The following is a 19,767-nucleotide window of genomic DNA, read 5'->3' as shown; positions in this document are numbered from 1 at the left end:
TCATTTGTTTTCGAATGCAGTAAGTTGTTTTTGTTTATATTTATATAGATCCAATCAATAGGAATACAATATATAATATGAAGTTACATTCACCTACAGTTCTGAAGGCAGCGTGCTGTATTTTAATGATGTGCTTCTATGGAAGTTATGATTCATAGCAGTGATAGCACACATAACACGCTCTGTTCTGTAAAAGCATTTATATTATCACGGCCCACGAGTGTTTCATACTTGTTGAATTCATTATTTCGCCCTATATTTAGTTAATTCAAATGTATTCATTCATATTTCATTTACATAATTGGCTTATTGATTCATTGTAAAAAAACATAGTAGCTTATGTAAATATTTTTAATGTACATGTAACTTTGATTTATTTAATTAAATGATTAGCAGATTATTCATAATACAATTAATTTAAATAAAATATACCAGATTTTTTTTTTAATGAACAATTTTACATTTGAACTATTTTTATTTCATTTTTATTTTACTCATCTACTGACTTGGCCGATCTTTCCATTTAAAAATTTAAATGGGTCCCCTACAAAATAAAAAAATAAATTTATAAATAAAATAAAAAAAGAAGAAAGAAAAAAAAGGTGAAAAAAAGTTCATTTTTCAAGTGTTCTGTAGCAAACAACTGACGACAACCGGGTCATTTTAAGGAAATAGTATTTACATTGGAACTCTAAATCTAGTGTGTTTTTCCTCAATTTGAATAGTATCAATTTTGAAATGTTACTTTTTCATTTTGGACCCCGAAAAACCCTAATTTAAACATTCAAACAAACTTTCAATTACTACAAGAAGAGATCACTTTGAACAGAAGTACACATTTTAACCGTCAACAGAATAATTTCAAGTTTATTTCATTTTTGTTTCACATGGAGCCAATATACAGTAAGAATACAGCAGAATTCTGGAGAGCCTTGGATATTTTTCTTCTCTGACTTATCATTATCATAAATACTAATATGTATACATCATACACAATAAACACAGCACTATCCAAAGGTGTAGAGAGTATCACAAGACATCATTCACCACTAACAACAGAGTATATTTCATTTGAGCATATTTATAAGAGCTACAGAGAGAAGAAAACTGTGTTGAGGGGACAAGAGAGGTGGTGGAAATAAAGAAGAGAGCCAATCCAAGGCTGAGCCTTGGACCGAAACACTGGAGATGGACAAGGATTCATTCAAGATGTGGTCTGTGGAAGCAAAACTACAAATGATGACACAGCTGCGACCATTTCAAACACAACCGGCAGGGCTGCTGAATTCTCGTTATTGCCTAAATTGTGCTTTGTGTAGAACTGTCGATGGATCTAACATGCTGTCGTGTCACTGCTGAGTCTGCCCAAATACGTTTAGGGACACTTTAGAATAAGAGGAAGACGATGCATGCACTAATTTCACTTGTCATTCAAAGGAGAAGCGAGAAAGGAGGATTTCAGATGCAGAACAAATATCTTTTTGTCCCGACTACTTGAAAACGGTTTCCAGGGCGAGCTCTTAAACGTGTACTACACCTTATTTTCATTTACCCACAGTTGACGTTCATGTAAGGGGGGGAGAAACTGGACGGCTTGGTGTCTTACAACTTTCTGAACTGCACAAACAGGACAAAATTCACGGACAAAACCTGGCCGATACCCACAAATAAACACGCGCACTTCTAAAACGGGACACTCGCCGCCCTGGTTAATAATGTTCAAAGCACACAACAGCAGTTTGTGGAAAGAAGAGCACAGGATTCTAGAAGATGCAATCAAATACGTCACTAATGTCATTTTGACGTGTTGGGTTGGAAATATTTGCGCATCCTCTTGATGGGGAAAGATAAAATAAATCAAGTGGGAAACAACTTGAAAGCACTATTGGATATTGCTAAATGTCACCTTCTACGCCTAATTAGTTGCTATTAATTTGGGTGCGAAGGCCCTCTCTTCAAATTGCTCGATTATCCTCAGGCCAAACAAATCGTTTTTTTGAAGGATTTCCGACTTTAAGTGTAATGTATTGTTGCCACACATTGATAAAAAAAAAAAAAATCACGTTTTAACATGAGAAATTTCATGCTACGACGTGATCAATTTCAAAGTTATCGTGTTATGTGTATCTTCTTTGTAAATCTATAAAGTTTTTCTTTTCTTTTTTTTTTACAGTATTATTGAGTTGCGTAGCTAATAACTTTGATTTATAAAGACCCACTACTCACATAGGGCTCGCCAGTGACCTGAAACGGAAGAAATAGCTTTGTTTTGTCTCGCCGAATGCGGACATTTTTTTTGTCACAATGTGTAATGTGAAATTTGTCACATTACATCATGAAATTTATCACGTCAAAATGATAAACTCTATCATGTTAAATTGATCACATTATTATGCGACATTAAGCTCTTTTTTTCCTTCTTGTGCGGGAGCAATACGCGCCCGTACTTCCTTAGATTCGTCAACTCACAAAATTTTACAGCCGTGGTCATCTTGGTGAAAATTTGACATTTGTTAGGAGAAATGTATAGATCAGGGGTGGCCAAGTTGGGTCCTCGAGAGCACCAACTATCCAGCCTGTTTTCCATGTCTCCCTTCTTCAGCGCAGCTGAATCTAATGATCAGCTCATCAGCAAGCTCATGAATCAGGTGTGTTGGTGGAGAGAAACATGGAAAACAGGCTGGATGGTGGCTCTTGAGGACCAAACTTGGCCACCCCTGGTATAGATGCAGTGCCACATTCCTTCAAATTCCGCCTTCTACCTACCCACCAGCTTTTTTGCGCACCACCAAGCTGGCGTGACTAATTTTGCTTTTATGTATTTATCGGCCTTCACCCTGCTCCTCATCCAACAGCTAAAAAAAAAAAAAGACAGTGAGAAGATAAAATGAAAAGTGTTGATGTCACGAATAATAAAAAAAAAAATTCCGTTGGTGTGATGGGAGAGGAGTTGAAGGGCAAAGGCCAAACTATACGCTCCTAGACAGAACCAAAGTCGATCCGATTGAATAACTCTGTGCTCTACATTTGTTGTATAACAACTAATATGGAGTGCACAATTATTCAACGGCGTACATAGAATCATATATATTAGCATGTCGATATTTACACAGCACAGACAATACATTCTCTCAAGTTAAATATAACTACAATGTTTCCCTCCCACCCATAAATGTAAGTCTTTTTCCACGACAAGATTTCCTCTTAAATGTTGAATGTCAATGAATGTTTTGGTTTTTGTATTCAAGTTTTTCTCGTATAACCAAACAGACAATCCTCCGTTGTCTTCTACAGTTAAATACGTCACGAGAAGAAACATCATGTTACAGCAAAGACTCCGACCCCTCCCCCCCCCCCCTCCCTGACCCCCCTCCTGCTTCCTTAAGGTGTTCCCGACCCACTTTTGGCCTCGACCCCGCTCCCCCCCCACCCCCACCCGCCATTTGCCCAACTCACATGTACACAAACAGACTAACAGACGAGTGCAGAAACGCAGGCGGCGGTTGAGCGCCGGAATCACAAGGTCACCCTGGAAGGAGGACGACAGGAAAGGAAGCGTATTCATTAACCTGCTCTTCAATCATTTATGACAAGCCTCGCTTACAAACATTTCAACACGGGAAAGTCATGTCATGCGTGAGAACAAAGCTTAAAGATTTGAAGGCCGCTGCAGAAAAATGGAACGACGCAAGGGCCACTTTGAAATTCATCCATCCGTCCATTTTGTGTAGTACTTATTCTCATTAGGGTTGTAGGTGAGCAGCCGACCACCACAGCTGAAATTGGTCAAAAGGTGTGCTACACCCCGGACTGGTCGCCAACCAATCCCAGGGCACGTGTGGACAAAAAAACAAGGGTTTGTCCCCATCAGCTGGACTGGTCGTCTGGCATAGCGGGCAGATGCCCGGAAGGCCAGCATCTTCAAGGGCCAATGTGGTATAATTAATGTTTAATAAATATTTAGCAATTCATTTCTACATATTTCTTTCTCTGTTTTTCCCCCCAAGAGCTCGGCCGACAAATCAGAGGGAACAGCCAATTAAGCTATTTATTAGTTCATGAACTCATTCACTGCCATTGACGGCTATAGATGTCAAAAATTAATTTGAACTATTTCTATTAGTTTAAAAAATGTCCCCACTTTTGTTAACAAGAGTATGAAAACTTAGTGTTTTTGTATATTGTATTAGAACAGATATAACATTTGTGATTGATCGTGAGTTAACTAGTGAAGTCATGCGATTAAAAAAAGTACTTGCCTGACGCTCCTAATTTTTAATAATCTTTTTTTTTTTTTTAAGAAAAGATTATTAAAAATTAGGAGCTTTCAGGCGATTAAAATTTGTAATCGTAATTATTCGCATGACTTAACTCATGATTAATCACAAATTTTATATCTGTTTTAAATGTAAAAAAAAATTCTAGGTTTTCATACTCTTGTTAACAAAAATGGAAAAACTAAACTAATAGAAATTGTTCAAATTATTATTTTTTGTACATTTAAAACAGTGAGTTGAAATGTAATGAAATGAAAGAGTTTAACCGCCTTAAAATAATGTATAAAGCCCATCATAAAATGTTACCAATTAACATGCAAATCAAATTCATAAAAAGGGAAAGTAAGTACAAATTAAGAGGAACAGATATTTTTTTCTAAACCGAAATACAGAACAAAACAAAAAGAACGATGTATTTTAACTCTGCATTCTAAAACTACATCATCTCACTCTATTTGTATTTTTTTTTAAATGTATAAAAGCCCAATTACTGGAAAAATATGTATAGCACAAGGTCATGCTGTTGAATTATTTTGTTTACAGTAATTGTTACATTAAAAGCGTCTTGACTGCTTGCTGTCATTTATTTTGTGTTGATGATGGACAGATATAAGTTTTACTTCTTTCTGTCCCCTTTCATTTTTTTAAAGAATGAAATAAACATTTTGAATTGAATTGAATGGGGTACCACTCATATGCTATTTTTAGACCGCAAGGTCACGTGACATCAGCAGCTTGAACCGGAAGGAGGTATCTAAACTCAAATCAAGTGGCAAATCCTTACAAACAACAATTCACATTTATAGACAATTTACAGTCATCGATGGTCACTTTGCATACGATGTTGTCAATTGACAACTCAAAATTGTCACAAAATTGCCGGATGTGAGTGCTTGTTTGTCTTGTGTGCCCTGCGATTGGCTGGCGACTAGTCTAGGGTTTACCCCGCCTCTTGCCCAAAGACAGCTGGGATAGGCCCCGGCACTCTCGCGGCCCTAACCAGGATAAGCAGAAAGAAAATGGATGGACGGATTTATTTGGCCATTGTCCTGGAAGCGATTACTCAAAGGTCATAATAGCATTTAAATTGTTAGATGATTAGTATTGAATTTGTTTTCACAGGACAGAAACAAAGGTTTTCAAGAAAGATCTTCCATTTTGTACAACATGTGAAAAAAATGCCCCCCGTGCACTTTTGGCCCAAACACTCACCATCCTGCAGCTGTGGCGTCAGCGCACAGGCTCACATTTGATTGGAGTAGGAGGTGGGCTGCTGTTCGTAGCCCTGGCTGTAGCCCCCGTCCTCGTTGTAGCCCCCCTGCTGGCCGTACTCGGGCTGGTAGCCTCCCTGGGAGCCGGCGTACGGGTCCTGCTGACCGTAGCCACCGCCCTGGGCAAAGGAATCGGGGGCGGGCTGCTTTTCCTGCGACGGCATGTACGTTCCGGAGAAGGCCGCCATCCAGCCGGTCTCCTTGAAGACGAACCACAGGTTGCCTATCCACAGGATTAAGTTGATGAAGCCGAAAGCCTGCGCAGGAACAGACACAGTACCATGTCAATCAAGTGCTTCAATATAAAATTAAATATAAGTACAGATCATTTTGTAATCCTGCTCAAATTTGAACGTTCACACTGTGCAATATTTCTCCAACCTCCAACACTTGAACAGCTGAATGAATCCATCTCAGAAGGCGGCCATTTTGCCACTTGCTCATCGAGTGAAAATGACATCCCAGTTGCTCAGGTCTCAGGTAACAACCAATCACAGCTCGGCTTCAGAAAACAGGACACCTGTTATTGGTCGTTGCCTGAGCCATGAGCAACTGTGATGTCATCTTCAGTTGACAGCAATTGGCAAAATGGCCGCCCCCTGAGATGGATAAGATCGGCTGGATTGTGCTACATAACTCATATTCCACAAATTTATATTAAGTCATTCACTGCCATTGACGTGAAAAATTCATTTGAACAATTTCTATGAGTTTACCATTTTTTCCCCACTTTTGTTGTTCAAGGTAATTTCAAGGTCAAAGGCCATATATGAAATTACAGGGAAACCTGATGTAAAAGAAGAATGTAACACTTTCTTTAAATGATTTTTATAATCGTAATCAGAATCCTCAAACAAGCCATTATCACATAATATGCATTAATATTTCTACATAAGTATATATTTAGGACAAAAACACAAGTACAGACAGTCACTCAGCAATGTAAGGTGTCCAGTGCTGTGGTAATACTTATTAGGAATCTGCCAAAAAATCAATTCTCATAAGAATCGCGATTCTCATTTAGTACGATTCATAATCAATTTTAAATGTCCCAAAATGGATTTTATTTAAATTATTTTATACTGTCTTGCCTTTGTCTGTGTGTGCCTTTATTTGGAGCGCTGTTCATGTTGTACACGGTTTGGCCACTGAGGGGCAGTGTGGTTCCACACGGTCTAATACACTGTTAAGTTGTAGCCACATTAGAGAGTAGAAGGAAAAAGTCACAATCAAGTTATCCCAATTTTTTTTTCCAGCGTGGAGCCGTTCTTTTGAGTGATAAAAGTGACGCAAGTAGCGCGCTAATTAGCATTAGCGAGTCAGACTGGAGCAGACCGTTACAATTCCCTGCACATCTATAGATCCAAGCAAAAATTATTGTCAATCAAATAATTTAGGAATAAAAAAATCGAAAATCGATTCTGAATCCAATCGCAGACCCATAAATCGGAATCGAATCGTAAGACATTCAAAGATTCCCACCCCTAACACTTATACAATGACAATTGTGCAAAAGATGCAGAAAGGTGTTGTCTTATGAAACTACTGTTCCAGGATGGTTTTCATTATGTATTAACCCTTAAGTATTATTTTTGATTACACGTTAATATATCTGTACATGGAGGAGATCCTCTTTATTTGCTTCAATTTCGACATACCCTCTCTGCTAAAATGAATTTTATACTTGAGCTTCAAACCAGTCTTGCGCGTCATCATGTCTGTAGTGAAGTCTTTAAGCCCGAGAACGTGAGTTTAAGTCGCGATGAGTCGAGCGTCGATCCGTGCCGGCGACTTACCACGGAGGTGTTTAGTCCAGAGACTTTGGGGTCGTAGACCTCGCGGCAGCGATTCTCTCGTTCGTCGCAGGCAGTGATGAGGGTGACGACCCTCTCGGGATCGGTGGCCGTCTTCACATCCGACAGACCTTTGGCCCACGCGCAAGACGACACCAGCCACATGAAGGCGAACACCGCCGTCACTACAAAGTCCTGGCGGTCAACAAGCAGCACGGTTTAGTCTCATAATAATTGTCTGTGCCAAATTATGAACTACAACTGTATTTTTATTTGCTAAATTGTAGATTCTTGATCCCCCCCCCAAAACCCCACCCCCCACTCGCTAAGATGTCCGACTTACAATCTGGGGGCCTTTGTTGTTTTCACGGTACTTCTCCAGGATGAAACAGTAGACTGAGAGCGCCGCCATGGAGTAGAGGAAGGAGAATACACCGATGGTGACGAAGAACTCCGCTGAGGAAGAGTAGTCGCCGACCAGGAATAGCCGCTCGGGGTTCCCTCCCTTGCAGGTGGGGGCATCAAAGTAAACCTGATGGAGCCTGACAAAAGACAAAGAACAGCAAGTTGGACAAGCTTTGAAATGATCAAGAACTGTCCGCTATATATTGTTTGTTTAATAAATATGATCCTCACCTAAGTTACTATTAGCCTGGAATTTACAATTGAAACAATTGAGAATGCAATCTTAGTTGTGTTGCGCAAAATGTTGAGTTTTTACAGTCATCTCAACCACTTCCTCAAACCACAGTTACTCAATACTCTGTCTGCTTTTACGTTCTTATTAAGATGTGACAAGAAATGCAAAAATTTAAATGGCTACTTCAATCTGTGCAGCAAGAATTTTGAAACAAGTTTCTCAGGTTTGATTTTTTTTTTTTTTTGTTGCCTTTTTGGGGAACATTTTCATGTGAACTAGAAAATCTGTTAAAAAAAAAAAAAGTTTAAAAAGTAAAAAGTTCGCCTTGATCATTTGGTTTTGTTTACTACTCAGAGAAGCCCTTCACTGATTGGCTGATAAATCTCAGTGAAAAATATAAACCAATTAGCTCGTACGGGCTGAAATTTCGAGCAGTCGATGTGTCAAAATTACAAAATTATTTCAATGTGCGTCACTTGCTCACTTAATGCCTCATAAAGCTTGACTTTACTTGTGTGAATGTATTTGTTGTGGAGGATTTCACAAGTATTTGAAGTACTCGCTCCATGTTTTCAAACTTGGAGCCGCATGTGGTACACAGGTGTTGAGAATCGCTGCTTCTGTTAAAAATGGCAACCGCTGGCCATACTTCCTCATTCTGTTTTTGATCACCTCATAACGAACCCCGATATGCATTTAACTCTTGTGGATGAGCCATTTGGAACATGAACCACATGAACTGCAAGGGCATACCTGAATGGATATTCAAATTCCACTTCGATGCCAAGGTCGCTCTCCGAGCGGTTTGTACACTCCACGCTCATCTTGAACATGCCGGAGTAGCTGCCGCATGTCGAAAAGGCGAAGATGGCAAAGATCTGCGAGGGGAAAGACAGGGTGAACATTTGACAGCCACTCATGCATGCGTGTCAACAAAAGGTGCCATAAAACAGGCCGGCGGAAAAGCTGTGAATGAATGCAAATAAATACAGCGTGAGCAACGATTTACGCGGAGAATGTCATGGTTACAGTTTCGTTTGCAAATTCTCCTGATTACTATTTGACCTGTGTTTGCTGGCCGGTCTGGCTATGGTGCAAATTGTTGTTAGATATTTGCAGAAACATTTACAAAACGAACACACGTAAGGCCTGAATGTAAAAAAAAATCAAAGCTCCAGAAACAAGAAACCGAATCTTGAATGTTAGAGTAGCTTTCTTGGCAAATGGAACAAAGTTGAATTCATGTATTTGTTTTTTGTTTTTGTTTTTTTTGGTCCAGTGCGAGTCAACCCAGTTTTTTATGGAAAACGCTTTTAATGGCACACTAGTCTCTTTTTTTGCTCAAATATCCGTTGCGTAAAGAAGGGTTATAATAGCATGACAACATCAACGCTAGTTTTGAGCCTGCCTATGGCGTTTAGCATTGTGAGTTAGCATTTAGCTAGCTGGCTTTTAAGTTATGTGTTTTTTTGAAATACACATTGTGTAATTAATTGTCTTTGTTTTGTGTTTATTATTATTGTAAAATTGAACACTTGAAGCTTTTTTTTCTTTTCTTTTTTTTGACAAATTTCTGTTTCTCGTGAAGAGAGTCGAGTGCGGACATCATACAGCAGCGGTCATTGCTCAAAGCAAAAATTCATCCGAACAAAGGCTCATATCCTGAAAAACTCCTAAGTGGGGTCGCTCGTGTCTATTTGTTTTTATGTTGCGGTATTGCTTGGAAGAGCTAATCCATTCGACTTCGCTGTAGTGTTGCGGCAAATCACGATCTGACATGAAGGCAAAGATGAAGCCTCGCACGTTACGCAGACACACAACAGATTAGACCAGGACGACTATTTTTACCAGCGCGGCCTCGCTACGCTGCAAGCCAGAGCCGATTGGATGGGAAATCCAGCTATTAATCTGAGTGAGGTGCTCTACCATCTGTCACCAAATACTCCACTGTAAAGCCAGCCACAACAAACACACACACACTTAACAATGTGCAGCACACTATTGGCTCATGTGAATCCCAGTGAATTTTACACCACTTCCAAAATCCAATGAAAGGGTTTAATACTCAAAATATGCAAAGTGAACATAATACAAAAAGAATGACATGCTGTGTAGTTAAAACAACCACAGAGCTTTGTCGTTCACAAAAGCCTGCTAGCTTCATGCTAGCACACAATGCAAAAAACCCATAGACAGGCTAATGAAACTAGCACTGATGTTGTGTCTTTAAGTCCACTAGCTTAATGTTAACACAATGTGCACAATGCCATAGATGGGCTAACAAGTAGCATCAGTATCGCAACATTCTAAATCTTTAGGCAACAAATATTTGAATACAAACTGTGGAGAAATGCATGTAGCCCACACATACCATAAAATAATACTTCATCCTCTGCAAAGAGTGACTAACATCATTGCAGGTCACTGAAGAGTTTTTACTACTGTAATAGTTTAAAGTATACCCGTATGTCTGTAGTAGATTGCTCCGAGGTAGAGCACACAATGGAGCAGCACAATGGCCATTAAAGAAAAAAAAGTGGCGAAGACATGTTCAATTCTCAAGCTGTAACAATATTATTTTTTTTAATGATGTCATCACTGCAGATTTTCATTATGTACAATATTAGAAAGTGTTACAAAAAATACATTTTGGGTTGTTTTTTGGAAGGATACATGCAGTATCTATCTAGCTAGATAGATAGATAGATAGATAGATAGATAGATAGATAGATAGATAGATAGATATTTCCATTCATTTCAATGGGGAAAGACAATTTTAGATACATTTGAAAGGTATTGGAGAATCTCTCTCTGAATGTTCTGAGCTCCTGCTTCCATGTCAGAGTTACCCTGAGCAGAATAATTTTACCCGAGGGATTTGCGCCAAAAGCGGGTGTAGCTCAACTTCCACCCAATGAGGCCCTGATGGACAATCTGTTGTTAGGCGCGCTCGACAGTAACCACCCCACTCAATTGCGAGTTCCGGGTTCGCGGTTCCACTACTTTGCAGATTTTTCCCCCTTTTTTTCTGACTCATTTTTGTTTTGTTTATTTTGGGTGTAATTTCACTGTTGGCCACCAGATGGGGCAGACCATTGTGTTTAACACTAAATTTGAAAGAAGGTGAAAACAGGAAGTGGGCCTATTTCAAGATCAGTTTAGTTTTTGCTGAAGATTATTGAACGTTAAATCCTTTTGAGTTGTGCTTTTTTGGCTACAGAAATGAACGGCCACAGGTTTGTTTTATAATGTAAGTTTTAGGGCATGATTATTGATTCGTTTGTGAATTTGGACTTTGACGAAAGAGAAACGGGGATTTGTTTACACATATCACACAGAGGTAATCGCTAAACAGTTTGTAGCCTAGGATAATTGAAATGGGGAATTTGTAAATTGCGGATTTCACTTACTGGTTTGGTCTGGAATGCAAACCCCTGCCACGGAAGGGGGATTACTGTACACTTTACAATATTTCATTATCGCTGCAAAAGATAGTAAAGATTCCAAGAGGGTCAAAACCCACCACGAGCATTTGCTGTTCCAGCTGTACTTTGAAAGTTGAGGGAAAACCCTCACTCAGCAGCGAGGGCCGGGATTTGCCGTTTACGAGATTATCACGGCAGCAGGTAATACTTTAAATCAAGCGTGCCAGAGTAATGGAAGGCTACGCACCAGGGGATTGGATTGCGGCGCTTTGGCCTCCTGCAGGATTGTCGCTGCAACACCACAATAGAAAGTTCAAACGGGAGCCTTCGCAGAGCTGAACTTTTATGGTGATGTGTGAAAGGAAGGAGGAGTGATAAATTGGAGAAGGGCGAGCCGCCCGCCGGGATGAGAGAGCCGACGATGTTTGGTGCCATGGCAACGCTGTTGGCAGCGCCACACGGCAAGAGGCTGGTTTCTATCCGTGCTGGCATGCTGGATGAATGTTAGCTCGACTGTGGTGAGAAGACACACAGATCCCTCGAAAAAATTCTCACACACACACACACACAAACCATCTGCCTGCTATCGCTTTTCTCACACCAGAGCTCCCGATTCCGAGTCAACGGCACACAATCAATGTTAAGAGTTGGGAATGTGAAGCTGCTGGTGATATCTGATGACATCACTCTAAGTCCAAGTTGAAATATTCTTCTATTTCTATTGCGCTTGTCCTTATTTAGGTGGACTTTATGGTGCCTTGAGATACACTTGGCTTTTTTCTTTGAGCCGCCGTTTCATGGCAGATTTTTTGCGTGTGAAGGTACAAGCAAAAAAAATTTAAATGCAAGTGTGCTTCAGACCCCCACCACTAGATGGCGACAGAAAACTTACAACACTAGTCACCAACTCCCGAGGACCACATTCTTTAACAAACATGTGTGCCAAAAGCTAAAAAAAAAAAAAAAACCTCACCAGTGATGGGTCATTGTGATTTTCTAGGAATGCGACTTTGTAACCCGATCCACTGGTAAATGATTTTGACATGGAACGGCAGGCACAAGTTGTTCCCAAAGTGTGCGTGGTTGAGCTTCACTAGAACTTTATTTGGTAAGTGGACGTCTTCTTGCATCTGTCAAACGGCTGCTTTGTCAGCACGGTCCCCCCCCGAGACAGGAAGAGGGCGGGTAGGTGGGCGACGCTCGCTGAGTCACACACGCAGGAAGCTGTTGCACAAAGTTGCCCTCATAAGGACAATTTGAATTTGCAACGCGCTTATCTATCATGCAGGAATTAGGACAACCTGCCTCAGGATTTTGCTTTTCCTCAGCTCGTGTTTTACATTCTTAACACGATCCAGTAATGTTACATGCATTGCAAAAATGTTGGACAAATTCCGTTTTCTTCTCTACTACTTGTATATGCATGAGTCGTAATCAGGCACAACATGGGTCCTCACACGCTGCCACCTGCTGGTCAGGATAGGAAACAAGCCCTGCTATGATTAGCCCAAAGCTAACTACATCTGTTTATAGTTGCCATATTATTAACATCGTAATATAGTACAACTATGATCCCAAACATCTTAATATCAATTCGAGGTCAGACCACTGAACAGTTTACAGATTGTTTGATTTCATTGCCATCTTGTGGCATTTGAAGGCATTTCAGAAAGACCACAAAAAATGGGAATAGGTGAACTTTCGGAGAAAAGTTTGAGATTAGATGTCCACAAAAATTCACAGGGGACCAAACCAGAAATTGAATCCAAATCAAATTGGATTTGTGAATTTCCTGCTTTTCCTGTATAAAGAGACAGAAAATATTTTATTTTATTTGAATCCATTATTTGAAAAAATAATGAACAGATTCATCAATAATCAAAATATTGGTTAATTGCAGCGCTAGTTCATATATTCCTATATTAATCATTGTTTGTGTTAAATCGCTTATCATGAATAAAAATAAATGAAAACACTTGGGAGTGGGTGGGGGGGAGGGGGGAATTTTGGGGGAAGTTATCCTAATCTGTGTGTGAAAGACTTTGTTTACAGATTTGTTTTGATGGAATTGTTATGACTGTTTTGGGTTGGGTCTTGGGGTCATTGTGTTGTTATGGTCCCGTATTTGTTCCCTTGTGATGATGATGATGAAGTTAGTTGCTATACAGTTGCCATGTCCCTTGTGATGATGATGATGATGATGATGATGTTAGTTGCTATACAGTTGCTATGTCCCTTGTGATGACGATGATGAAGTTAGTTGCTATACAGTTGCTATGTCCCTTGTGATGATGATGATGATGATGATGTTAGTTGCTATACAGTTGCTATGTCCCTTGTGATGATGATGATGATGATGTTAGTTGCTATACAGTTGCTATGTCCCTTGTGATGACGATGATGTTAGTTGCTATACAGTTGCTATGTCCCTTGTGGTGGTGAAGTTGTCAGTTACTATGCCGTTGCTATGATTCTGAAATTGTCACTCTTCGGTGCTGTATTTTAGTTCTGTGTTTGTGACTCTTATTTTGTCATATAGGCCATTATTCTGTCATATAGAGTTTTTCATTGCCCTGTCAGGTGTTTTCTTTAAGTCTGAATCCAGCTCTGTTGTTTTTTTGTATTTTTGTACATAAAAGACTAAGTTTCCCAGCTGCCTTGTCTGTGTTTGGGTGCCAACTCTGCACCTCATGTGACAGGAATTGAAATGAGCACATCTTCACTCCCACTTGGATAATTAGCGGCACGGTCGCGTCTCTCTTCTCTTGTCAGCTGGAGCGTATAGAAACGTTGACGTGCGACCCACAAGACGTGGTCGGCGCGGAACCAACCAACACATCGCGCGTGCTCGCCACAGGGGAAAGCCACCTCGGACGAGATGCTGCCCAAGCCCAGCTGTGTTTGTTAATTGCCGCTCACAACCCCCCCCCCCCCCCTCTAACAACAATGGCTTCGTAACGCCGCAGTTTTCTAGCTCCATCATGCGGCGAGGGGGTTACGCGCAGCAAACGGGAAAAGGAATTGAAGCGCGATACTACGCAGAGGTCACGTCCTCCAGTAAATGACTCAGGCAAGGACCGTACCCACCCCCACCCACGCTCGCTGTCCTCTGCACAGAGATTGTGATGCTAAAGAATACGAAGGAACAAATGACGTGCTACAGTATAGATATTATTATGATGTTTGGAAACAATACATGCCAAGTAACATTGGACTCTGAATTGCCCAATTTTCTAATCCACAAACATTAACATTTAAATGATGTTACTGCTAAAGTAGACATCATTTCCTGTCAGGCTCTGGACTATCTGAATAGCTTCCACCTTTTGACAAGAACTTTCCACATTCAATGTCGCCGCCACGTCTGATTTCACTTAAAAAAATTAATTTAAAAAACTGTGTGAGGAGCATAAAGTGAGTTAATGTCATAATACGGAAGTCAAAACATGGCCTCGCTACTTCTAAACAAGACGACTGACTCCGTTTATTTCTTGAAATGTCATTTATGGCCACGTTCTGTCGCCTTTTGAAGCAATTCACCTCATGAAACATCTTTTGGACCGACGCATCGCACATTCAAACTACAAAGGTTAAAATCATCATGGAAGCCATTTACACATTTTCACAATCACTCAACATTGGCCAAATGAGTTTGTTGTACGAGAGGACAATCGCAGATCACACATGAAACGTCGTCTGGTGAGTATACGAAAAGTGGAAATTTGGCCCAAACTGAAATCATTTTCTAAGATCATAAAGCAATCTGCTATAGTAACCTCCCTTTAAGTGGGGCTAATAGCAAATAGCAGTAGCCCAAAAAATACAAATAATTAAAAAACATGAGCAATGTCACCTAAAATGTGTATAATTGCCTGTTCGTTAGACTCCCACATATTCATGTATATTTTTCTTTTTTTTTTTGTTTCATCGAAATTACAACGAGAAAAAATGATCTGCAGATTTTGTTCGCAACTGGTCTCTATCCGCCACAAAAAGCAAAAAACCTGTCACGTGAGGTGCGGACTTCGGACCCAAAAGCAGACAGGACATGGAAGTTGAAAAAAGAGAGTCTTTGCAGACAAAAATACAAAGTAATAACAGAGAGCAGGGCTGAATTCAGGTAGCCTCAAAGAAAGAACTTGATAAAAAAAACTCAACCAAGAACCCTTCACCCCCCCCAAAAAAAAAAACTCAAGCTAAATGCAGAACACATGGAGGACAGCATGTATGGAAGGAACCTTGACTTACTGATAAACGTGTCGCTGAGCAGCTCCAGCTATATGACAGAATAAAGGCCTATATGGCAAAATAAGGGTGACAAATACAGGACCATAGCAGCTGCATAGAAACTGACAACATCACAAGGAGCCAACCCAAAACACAGTCACAACAGGTCCATTACTATGATCCCAAGAAAGTTGAATAATATTTTACTCATTCATTGCCATTGACAGCTATAAACGTAAAAAATCATTAGAACTATTTCTATTAGTTTAACATTTTTTTCCCCATTTCTGTTAACAAGAGTATGAAAACCTAGAAATAATTTGTTTGTACATTTAAAACAGATATAAAATTTGTGATTAATCGTGAGTTAACTAGTGAAGTCATGTGATTAATTACGATTACAAATTTTAATCGCCTGATGCCCCTAATTTCAAATAATCTTTTCTTTAAAAAAAAGTGTTATATTTTTAATAATCTTTTTCTTTTTTTTTTCTTTTTTAAAAAAAAGGTTATTTAAAATGAGGGGCGTCGGGCGATTCCATTTTTTTTATTGTAATTAATCACATGACTTCACTAGTTAACTCACGATTAATCACACATTTTATATCTGTTCTAATACAATTTTAAAAAAAAAAGGCTTTCATACTGTTGTTAACTAAAGTGGGAAAAAATGGTAAACTAATAGATAAAGTTCAAATGAATTTTTGACGTCTATAGCCGTCAATGGCAGTGAATGAGTTAAAAGTGGAGTATCTCTATAAAAACCCAGGCCAAACACAGCAACGACCCAACAAACAAAGCTAAGCTTGTCGTTCAGTTGCGATGTATCACTTCAACATACTTGCTTGATGACGAGGAATATAGTTACTATTTTCCTATTTGGACAGGGCTTTGGTGGCATCTTGCATCATTTGACGGCGTTTCAGAAAGAGCACCAAAAAAAATGTGAATAGGTGAATTTTTCAGTGAAAAGATGGCAATGGTGCACGGGGGGGGGGAAAACACATTCGCGATTTGTAGATTCGCTTAATGGATCAAGAAGACTTGAAGGTGTGAATACAGAACTGGAAATAATATGCAGATTCTTGTAAACAACAAATTCCTTCCTCTACCATTCAGAAAATTTACTGATTCATTGTTCTTTTCTTTTTTTTTTTTTATGGAATAGGAGAATCTCCTGAATGTGCTGAACTCCTGTTTCCACGCCAGTCTTGTATTTAGCGAACAAATCATTGACGTATGCATCACAAAGCGAGCGAGACGACTTACCCATTGGAGGAGTTTGATAAATCCTAACGGCTGCTTGATGATTGTGAACTGTCCTTGGGCCACCAACTATGAAACACACAAACACAAAAGTCAAAAAATCTTCTCACGTTTTGAAATGAATGGCGGCGACTCAAAACTTTGGCGCTCCAACTAGATGACTTTCAATCAGTAAGTTCACTACATTTGCATTTAAGCTTTTAGAACTTTTTTTTAAAAATGATGTTCAAAGTGTTTAATGCCACTCCCAGCTGAAGTTTACAGTCTAACTAAACATACCCATAACCATACAGCTTTGTCTTTAGCAATGGCCCACTAGCTTAACAAACGTATCATATTAAATACAAGACATTTTGAGCCATTTGTTTCATGAGTATAATATTTTTTTCTCATTGAAACCCTTTTGTATATGACCTGACACATGCATTGCACAGATAATCCATTAGAGGGCAGTATCACCCAGCTGGTGGCTTTTCCAGCTCCAGGTTATCTGAAAAGCTTCCACCTTTTGACGAGATTTTCCCCCATCCAATATAGCCTGATATAGTCTGATTCCACTTTTTTTTTTTTTGAAAAAAGTAAGTTAATTCTCTAGAAGCTACGTGTGAAGAGCATAAAGCGAGTTGATGTCATAATACGGAAGTCAATACATGCCCTGAAGACCGCCATAGACACGCTAACAGTTAGCATCGATGGTTGCCGTACTATAACCACATTTTCAAAATTACAAACCGCGACTGCATGGGAGGGGCATTGGGGGATAGGGTGGCGAAAGATGGCCGACATGTGCATCAACCGCTGATGCTAAATGCTATCTTGGTTGACTGTCGGTGGCCATTGGCCAAGGTGGGCGAAGGAGGAGCACGATGAATTGAATTGAAACATTAAATCATGAACCCCAAACTATTTAATTTCTTTATATTCAATTGAATTGTATGATCTGTTTAGATAAAGTACACTATTATAAAGTGCTACTTTCCTTTTTTTTTAAATATCTTTTTATTTATTTTTTTTGGTGTCAGTTTGTGTGAGAAGTTTGAAATGGGGTGGATGAGTGGAAATAAGAGAGCTCGGGGACCCCCCCCCCCCCTCCACCACCACACCAAAAAAACAAAAAACATTTAGTTTAGGGCCCCCTAAAAGGGGGGTGGGGCTGAATGTGTACGTGTGTGTGTGCGTGCGCGCGCCACTGTAAGCATTCCAATTAGACAAAGCTGATTAACGTCGCAGCAGCCATTTGTGTGTCCTGTGTTTACAATAAGCAAGCAAAAACGCATACTTAGTAAGCCAGTAAGTGTCCTTTGGCATGACAGGGTGCGGCGTGGGCGTCGTTTGTTGCATTTGTGCGCAGGTGAATGCGACACCGCAGAGTAAAGCGCCGCAGCGGCAAATAGTAAATGGCCGCACGCACGTCGACAAGAAGAAGATGGCGTGCAAAAAAAAAAGAGAGGGAGACATGCAGGCAATCACGAGGATGCCTGCCGGGTCATCTCTCGGGAAAATCCTCACTACACGCGCCTCGCTTATAATAATAATAATAATAAAAGAAGAAAGAAGAAGAAGAAGAGAGAGGACTTCTGTTTTGGGGGCCCATAATACTGCGGCTATATATGCAGCAGTAGGTAGGGGGGGCCTCCTCCTCGCAAAATCAACCCTGCTTGTTGTCCTAGCAACAGTGGGGCTAATTGAGACGTGCTGTGGGGGGGCAATCGCAATCACAATCTTGAATCTTGGGGGGTGGGGGGTAGCAGAGAACATCCCCATAAAAGCGCCGTGTTAATCTGCGGAGATCCTCGTTCACGTCCTTTTTTTTTTCTTTTTTTTTAGCCGACAGGCCTGCTGTACGTCCGTCGTGTCCTAACACTGCAGCAGAAGCCTCATCTCTTAATTAAAAAAAATAATAATCATCTGCATCAGCATCACGCTTGTTTTGCTTTGTACAACACACAAATGGAACATTGTGAATTTTATGTATTCATTTTAAGCACCGATGCAGCATCAGGCATTTTTGATGGCCGATGGAGCACAACGCAATATTGACGTGTGTCCAATTGAAAAATATAATTTAACCACAAAGGAAGCTTCAAGTAAATAAACGCACTTGTAATGCAGCGATGCAAAAGAGCAAAAAGATGAATTGGTGGCGAAAGTCTTACCTGGTTAACGACATCCATGTTGGCCGCTTACTCGCTGATAAGAGGATGAGAGCGAGGGGCGGAGGGGGTGGAGGCGTCTCATCCGGAACAGCCCAGGGGAGGAAGACGCCCACGAGGAAGAGCCGGCCGCTGCGTCACCAGCTGGGGCGAGGACGTCGTGACGTCAGTCCAGCTCGCCCAATCGCGGCGCAGTTTTTCTTCCGAGATGGCCCCCGGCCGCCGCGACAAGAAAGAAAAGCGAGGACGCCGACAGGACCAGCAAGTGGATGATGGGGGGATTCAAAGAAGCGAAATAGACGTGGAATACAACAGCAGTTCACAACTGGGTTGATTTTTTTTTTTTTACAAGATTAAACCGGATGTTGTCGCTTCTTTCATAGTGGGATTAAATCGTTTCAGAACCACGTGATCACGTAACAAAAATGGAGAAGACCTTCTTTATTTCTGCAAGACAAAAATCTCCAGTCTTGCTATGACTTTGCATGCAATCATGTGCTAATACTAATGCTACGAAGACCTCTAAAAAAAAAAAAGTTAATTCGGCTTTCAGATTAAACGATACACAGTGTTACCATAAAGCCCGTGGGCAAGAACCGAATATTATTTGGTGTCCATGAATTGCATTTGCAAGATAATCTGGGTTGGAAATCATGCCCACAATGCTATTTTATTGGCCTAAGAGGTACTCAACACTAAATCAACTTTTTTTTTT

At 40.2% G+C, this 19,767-nt stretch overlaps 1 protein-coding gene across 1 annotated transcript; it reads right to left on the bottom strand.

Annotated features, from left to right (window-relative positions):
• Nucleotides 1-849: 849 nt before the first annotated feature.
• LOC144056585 (synaptophysin-like) lies at nt 850-19,188 on the bottom strand. Its single transcript, XM_077573524.1, has 7 exons — nt 19,056-19,188; nt 16,903-16,968; nt 8,735-8,859; nt 7,685-7,883; nt 7,345-7,536; nt 5,490-5,805; nt 850-3,529 (listed from the first exon to the last, which is right to left on the bottom strand). The coding sequence occupies exons 1-6, from the start codon at nt 19,071-19,073 to the stop codon at nt 5,521-5,523; spliced, it is 885 nt and encodes a 294-aa protein (XP_077429650.1). The 5' UTR covers nt 19,074-19,188; the 3' UTR covers nt 850-3,529; nt 5,490-5,520.
• Between the last annotated feature and the right edge of the window lie 579 nt (nt 19,189-19,767).

Source organism: Vanacampus margaritifer, chromosome 1, assembly GCF_051991255.1.
Source record: "Vanacampus margaritifer isolate UIUO_Vmar chromosome 1, RoL_Vmar_1.0, whole genome shotgun sequence".
NCBI classification, from domain to species: Eukaryota; Metazoa; Chordata; class Actinopteri; order Syngnathiformes; family Syngnathidae; genus Vanacampus; species Vanacampus margaritifer.
The sequence above is the reverse complement of the archived record's forward strand: the minus strand, read 5'-3'. Positions and strand labels throughout refer to the sequence as shown.